The sequence below is a fragment of the Bombus affinis genome, chromosome 13 (assembly GCF_024516045.1).
Source record: "Bombus affinis isolate iyBomAffi1 chromosome 13, iyBomAffi1.2, whole genome shotgun sequence".
NCBI classification, from domain to species: Eukaryota; Metazoa; Arthropoda; class Insecta; order Hymenoptera; family Apidae; genus Bombus; species Bombus affinis.
Genome location: NC_066356.1, coordinates 4995177 through 5002584, shown reverse-complemented (window position 1 = coordinate 5002584; position 7408 = coordinate 4995177). Strand labels below are relative to the sequence as shown.

Sequence of the window (7408 nt, the reverse complement as noted above, 5' to 3'; positions counted from 1 at the left end):
TTACACGGAAGCCATTTTAAAACTTGTTATATCGTCAGTCAATACTTTTTCATTTTATTTTGGGATTAAGTGTGTATTTTAGACATTCTCTTGAGTATTTAAGAAATATTAAAGACATTAATTATGCAGACTAGTAATAATGAAAGCTAGTTAAATTAACATTATTTCTTTCTTATTTTCAAAAGACATAACTATTAAGTTATTCTCCTTCTCTCAACTGTCTAATGTTAAAATACCTCGTCTTAGTTATCGAGTGGTATAAAAGTCAGAAAATGAATAAAAATAGACTTATCATATTTTTGTAGTCTCTGTCTATTTTAAGTTTGCGGAGGATTTTTAAACAACTGATATAGCGACGCTATTTTTAAACCAATTTTAACGTTTGCACATCGCCAATACCAATAATCACACTTATGTTTCACTAAAAAAAAATTTCGAAACAATCTTTATAAGAGTCAACATCGTAGAGATTAATATGAAATTTGGAAATGAAATTCATTTAGCGATGTTGTAGCATCAAATTTTGGAAAATGAAATATTAAATGTGAATCGTCCTCGAATGGTTTGGCACTGTGTTAAAGCTTCGAATTCCGGAGATGACCTTTTTAATTATTTTACTATGTACGAGAAGTATTAGCTGTAAAAATTAAAAACACTTGTTATAGGTATGATTTACATTTTATACTCAAAATACCACGCACTTGAAATCGTTAAATAAATTAGGAAGAGCAAAGGAAATGCTTTTATTAGAAAGTTTGTTTGGTTTGATCAGTTTAGACTATTCTCGATAAAGCGGGCTATAAATGATTTTTAACGAATGCACGACTGATATTGGTATAAGTATAACGACATATTATATGTATATGTATGTAAATTAATTTATATGATAATTTGATCTTATGTGAAGTTAAGACACTCTTCGAGAAAGAGACATTTCGCAACATTCGTTTGATCGAGAAATCTCTTTTGATTCTTTCGAAATCTACGACGTAATTTTGTGGAAAATTTTATGAAATATTTTGCTCGTGAGATTTCAAACTATCTATATATTTCTACAAATATTTAGCTTAGTCGAAATATCAAAGAGAGGACATTTTTTATCGATCTAAGTGGTCTTAATAATTATGCAATAGTATATACTTTTATAATATTTTGTTTCAAATTGATCAAAAATATAAGGCGATTCCAAATTATTTTTATACGATTTTTATAGATGTGTTTAAGAAACAAATTATTGAGATCATGTATAATTGTTGCGAACTGTACATACGAAGTATATAGTTTAAATAAGTTTGTAAAATTATAAATTGTAAATAAACTTTTTGTTCTAATAAACTTTTTTTATATGCTTTGATTAATCGCTACGCAGTAATAATTGTTATAGTGTTTTATCGATATTGTGATTTGTGCAAATTACATTAATCTTGCGGTATGTTAGCATATTGCAAATTGATGTAAAATAAAAATACTAATTTACACAAAATCGATATTAAAAATTTTTATTACAATAACACGAACTTCTCTTTCTCGTTTAAATATTAACAAATTATTCTTTTGATTCAGGTAATTTTAAAACTGGCGCCATTGCTACCCATATTTTCTTTTTCTAGTACTAATAGTGCTACCAACTTAAGAATCAAATTTATTATTTGTGTACAAAAGTAGAAAACATTGCTGAATAAGAAGCACGTAGTAAATTCCATTTTTGAAAAGTAATTACAAATGTATATTTTAATATATTAAAACAAAACATTACATCGTTTATCACATTGAAATAACATTAATATCTTCTGTATTTAATATTTAATTATTCAATAATTACTAATATTCTTTATATACGTTATAATATAATAAAATAATTTTACTCTAATTTTAAAACGGTTACATTGTTTATTTCGTAGAAATAATTATCTTGCAACATTAACTCGCTAATGTTTTGTGTACATAATTAAATTGTTTATACATGTTATTTGTATCTGATATCTTATCAACGTCTGGCTGTCTTTATATAACATATGATAACAGATTGGAAACAGAATTTGAAGATAAGTTTGTAATAATGGCAACAAGTCAGGTACGTTAAAGTTCAAAATTAAAAATATTAAATCAATATTTGCAAAAAATTTCCTTGGAAAATTAATAAAATATTTAATATTTTGTAGGCCAAAAAAATTGTCAATTTGTACAAAACATTAGTACGAAATCCTTCTTTAACTGATGCAAAGATTTTTGAGCTAAATGAAAATGAAATATCGATTTTAAGCACATGGACCCAAAGAAATTTAGAGAGAAAGACAAATCAAAAATTTTGTCAAACTTACATTTTAGATTCAAAGTTACAAGTACAAACTCAAAGCTTCCCCTTTGATGTTACAACAGAGTATGATACATATTTGTTATAAAAATATAATTAGTTATATCTTTAAGATATACATCTAAAAGAAAACTTTCTTTCTGTTGTAGACTTCTAACTGATTTCACTGAGGATAAACAATGTAAAGCAATATTAAGACAAGCTACAATTGAGAATACTACAAAACAGTTTATTGAAATCTGGGATAAACAGAGGCTTGTGAAAAATTATGATTTAACTGCTTTGGATGTGCATGGAGATGTATACACAGATTGTAGTTATTAATTAAAAATTATATACATTCACTACACAATATGCATATAATATAACACCTAACAAGAATTAAAAGCTTTTGCTCTTTCTGTTTTTAGCTGAATTTTCTTCTTTTCAATGGTCTCCAGACAAAACAAAAGTATTATATATTGCTGAAAAAAAGCAACCAGAATCTGAACCATTTTATAAGCAGAAACGTATAAATAAAGAAGATAAAAATAAAAAAGATGAGAATGAAGTAACAGTGGTAAATTGCTTCATTTTTTAATTATACATATAAAGTAAAAGTAAACTTTAATTAATAAAACATTTGATATAGGGTAATGAATATGTTTACAAGCCTCATTGGGGAGAACAATTGGTAGGTAAACACCATCCAGTTGTTGCTGTCCTTGATACGACAACAGACACGATTTCAGCTCTCTCAGGTATACCAAATGATCTCTCACCTGCTCAAGTACTATGGACTGCAGATAGTCAAGGTGTTGTTGGTGTAGCATGGAAACATGAGCCAAGACATTTAGGTCTTATTGCTTGTACTAATAGACTCTCTTGGATATTTTTATTAAAAGATGGAGAGTACAGTAAGAAATATCCCATGTCACTCCATTGGCTTATAAATTAAGGTCATATATCTATATATATACATTGTACATATATTTTTTAGAAAAGCTCTCAAGTGATGGATGTGCTGTCCATAGCCCAAGATTTAGTCCTGATAAAAAATATCTTATCTGGTTAGAAAGAGAAGCAGGTGGTCCACATCATAATACTCACAGACTTATGCATCTTGAATTTGCTTCTGAAAATTCAAAGGTATTTGTATATTAGAATATACTTAGTTTACTGTTCATTTTATTTAAATTTATATTATTGTATTTTCTTTAGGCTGATATACTTGTAGACATTGTAAATTCGAGCATACCTATTCAAAATGCTGAAAAGTTTTATGGCTTGTATGGTCGTTTACCACGCCATTGCTGGAGCACTGATTCACAGTATATATTCTTGAGTACGGCACAACAGAATAATACACGTTCTTACATCATTAATAGAAGTAAAAATTCAAACTATATCTCACGTTTTACTAATTCTTTCCTTTGTTTAAATCATTAATAACAAAAATATTATTTACAGAAACGAAAACTATAACTGAGATCCAAAATGATAAAAGCAGTCTTGCTATTTTGGACGTAAAAGATGATATTATTGCATTTTCGGAAACATCTCTTTTAGAGCCATCTATGCTTTCAGTAGGAAGATTTGACTCAGAAACAATTAGTAATGGTCATATTAAAAGAAATAAAATTTCTATTCCCGAAAAAATTCCTGGTACTGAAAATTTAATGTATGAGCCTTCTGAATATGATTATGATAATGATGAAGAAATAAGTAAGTAATTTGTCATTTCAAGGATTGAAAGATATAGACTAAATGTTTTTTAATGATTTTACAGAACACTTCAACTTCATTTATTTTGGACCAAAAAGTGGAAATGACAAATCTATACCTTTAATAATCGTACCACATGGTGGACCTCATTCTAACTATGCAAATTCGTTTGTACTTGATTATTTCTTGCTTGTTTTATCAGGTAAATTTTTGGTTTGTAGTCATTTATATTCAACAATCTGTCTTAATTATTCATAAAGATTTTAAACTTTCCCTACAAAATTATTTTTATTTAAGGTTTCGCTGTAGTACAAGTTAACTATCGTGGTTCTACCGGAATGGGATCAAAGAATGTTGAATACCTTCAAGGAAAAGTTGGAGATGTCGATGTAAAGGACTGTGTGACTGCTACAGAAGAAGCTTTACGAAAATACTCATGGTTAAATCCAAACAAAGTAGGAATTATTGGTGGTTCACATGGAGGATTTTTAGTTACTCATTTAAGTGGTCAATATCCAGTAAGTTCATAAACTATTTATAAACTTAAAAAAATAATAAAATTCAGTAATATGCAACAATTTATTCTTGTAGGACTTATATAAAGCTGTTGTTGCAAGAAATCCTGTAATCGACATTGCTGCTATGTTCACTATATCAGATATTCCAGACTGGTAAAATATTAATGTATTATTGAAGATTTTTCGTAGGTTCATAGTCATTTTTCATGAATTACAATTATATTGCAGTCGCAATGCGCTGAGTAAAGAGGAAAGAATTATGTAAGATCAGTTGTAGAATAATGTACAATGAAAATAACAAAATAACATAATAATACAAAGATTAGATATGATATAGAATTCTTATTTCAATTATTGTTTTCATGATACATCTAATCTCAGGTGTGCTGCCGAAATCAATTATACCTTTGATGAAAGTGCACCAATGTCGGAATCGGATCGAATTGAGATGTTTGTGAAGATGTTTAAGTGTTCCCCGATTATTCACGTTAATAATGTGAAAGCTCCAACCTTGTTATGTATAGGTTCGAGCGATTTACGAGTACCCCCGTCTCAAGGAAAACTGTGGTTTCAACGTCTTAAAGCGAATGATGTTAGAACAAAGTAAGAGTTTTATAAGTAAAAATTAAAAATTATAGTCACCATAAAATCTTTATTAAATCTTTATTACAGGATGCTAGTTTATAACGATAATCATCCTTTAGCATCAGGAACTGCTGAAATTGATAACGTTATCAACGCTTGTTTATGGTTACACGAACATGTTGGGGTATAAATGGAAATAACATAATGAATAATTTTATAACTGAATACGTGTTAATTAACCTATGAACACTTTAATAATAATTGAAAGACAATCTTGTATAAATATTATATTTATTAAATACTGTATTTTTCCAACATTAAAAGCAACTTACAAACTATGAACAGGTTTTTGTTCTAAAATAGTACTTTTCGTTGCTGAATAATTGACCATAAAGTTGTGGCTATTTATATTTTATACATTACGGATCTTGTACTTATATCCCAATATAGTTTTGTAGAACAAGTTATATAAAATATAAAAATATTCAGTATCATAAATGCTAGTGTATACAACATTGACAAAATAGTTGGTATAAAATACTAAAAAGAAATTCGGTATTCTTATCGATCACTTGTATGTGATTATATCTGGTTCATTCAAAAAGGCACTCATTCATACCATATATCTGAAGACTGCATTGTGTACAACAATATCTAATTAAAACATTAGATAACAAGTCAGTACAAATTAATTACATATAATAACTTGCATTTACAATTATGATCTAGCAGGATTACTTTGTTCTGGAAACAGGGAATCATAACTAGGTGGTAAATCTTTATCAGCAACCGATGAAGGAACTGCGACTTCTAACATCGGTGCTGAGGGAACTGATGGATTTACAGATCCCTCTGTATCACGCGATAATGGTTCTGGTCTCGAACACACGTTTGAATCGGCGCAATCGATAGACCAACATAATTTTTGTGACCTTTTACATATCCATAAACACACAATGAATATGATAAAGCATAAAATCATGGTACTCACTGCACCTATTGTTACATTTGTACCAGTGCCAGAGCTAATAATTTCATTGGTACAGTTATCCTCATCAGAACAAATACCTGGTATACAATTGTAAACGCCATCGCAAAAGTATTCATTTAGCAGACAGGTATCATGACCGATTAGTTTGTATCTCTTGTAGCCCACAGTACTGCAATCTATGATATTAAATGTTACATGAAAAGTATAATTTATAATTATAAAATTTTAAAATCAATCTAACTTACTTCCGAATGTTGTATAAGCAATGCGAATAGCAAGAAACTCTCCTTCTTCTAACTTCTCTTTTGATATAAATATTTCAGTTTCTAGTTCTGCATTAGATTTATGATTGCTTGGATCATATTCGGCATAAATCTGTGACAATGATTGTGATTCAGTACGATCTTCAGACTCATGAATTGCATATTTCATATTACTGCGATCAACTAAACCACAAAATTTCTCTGTCTTATGAAAATCTTTTCTTTTAAACTAAAACAGATTAAAAAATTATTTATGATTTCATCTAAAGCAATAACAAATTATTACTTACTTGTACATAATCCAGACACTGTGTTCCGTTTCTTCTGAAGGACATTTTTTGAATGACTCCAAATAATCCATAACCTTTGGCCGTAATAAATTTAAATTTACAATGAACATTAGCACGAACATTCCATCGGTCCAGCATGTACTTCGGCCGTACAATCGCCGCACCGATTTTAATGTCTATAGTTGACACTTTACCAAGTATATGACACAACTTCTCCGACTCTAATCCATCTAGAAGAAGAAATCACACGTTAAATATCCTTACCAATAATATCAAAAAGTTAAAAAAAGATGATATTATTGTTTCAAAAAGACTTACATTCTTCGTAATAATTATTATAAAACGTACACAAACTATAATTCATACAAGTGTTTGCGAAATATAATAAGCATAGAAGACTTAAGACATTCCGACGAGCCATTTTTTACAGGTACTGTCAAAAAGCCATAAAGAATATGGGTAACGTCACCATTACCAGTCGATGATGTGTATGTCTAAATCCTTAAAGGAATATCTATATGAAATAAGGAATTCCAAGAATTATCCTTAAATGTTTTCCACAAAATCGTTTGGATTAACTGTCCTCACGGATACGTCATTCCTATATCAAAACAAAACGAATGTGTTCCTGTGCATTCGAGAGAAGTCATGAGATCCGAGTTCGAGATCGCGATCGAGATTGACAATCTCGATTTGATACATTTCAAATGAAAATATATGCATCGTTGGGCAAATATCATTTT

At 29.0% G+C, this 7408-nt stretch overlaps 2 protein-coding genes across 4 annotated transcripts; one reads left to right on the top strand and one right to left on the bottom strand.

Moving 5' to 3' along the window:
* Positions 1 to 166: 166 nt before the first annotated feature.
* LOC126923521 (acylamino-acid-releasing enzyme-like) lies at positions 167 to 5463 on the top strand. Of its 2 annotated transcripts, XM_050737052.1 has the most exons (15): positions 167 to 1712; positions 1902 to 2074; positions 2163 to 2380; positions 2464 to 2627; positions 2725 to 2873; positions 2946 to 3210; positions 3294 to 3442; positions 3515 to 3683; positions 3764 to 4018; positions 4083 to 4220; positions 4316 to 4536; positions 4610 to 4689; positions 4765 to 4797; positions 4918 to 5139; positions 5209 to 5463. In XM_050737052.1, the coding sequence occupies exons 2-15, from the start codon at positions 1964 to 1966 to the stop codon at positions 5309 to 5311; spliced, it is 2277 nt and encodes a 758-aa protein (XP_050593009.1). In that variant the 5' UTR covers positions 167 to 1712; positions 1902 to 1963; the 3' UTR covers positions 5312 to 5463. The 2 variants fall into 2 exon arrangements, with proteins under 2 accessions (XP_050593009.1, XP_050593010.1); XM_050737053.1 differs by lacking the exon at positions 4765 to 4797 and having other exon boundaries at positions 167 to 2074.
* LOC126923531 (uncharacterized) lies at positions 5396 to 7286 on the bottom strand. Of its 2 annotated transcripts, none has more exons than XM_050737067.1 (4): positions 6984 to 7286; positions 6666 to 6895; positions 6358 to 6487; positions 5396 to 6288 (listed from the first exon to the last, which is right to left on the bottom strand). In XM_050737067.1, the coding sequence occupies exons 1-4, from the start codon at positions 7084 to 7086 to the stop codon at positions 5840 to 5842; spliced, it is 912 nt and encodes a 303-aa protein (XP_050593024.1). In that variant the 5' UTR covers positions 7087 to 7286; the 3' UTR covers positions 5396 to 5839. The 2 variants fall into 2 exon arrangements, with proteins under 2 accessions (XP_050593024.1, XP_050593023.1); XM_050737066.1 differs by having other exon boundaries at positions 6358 to 6604; positions 6984 to 7283.
* Positions 7287 to 7408: the final 122 nt, after the last annotated feature.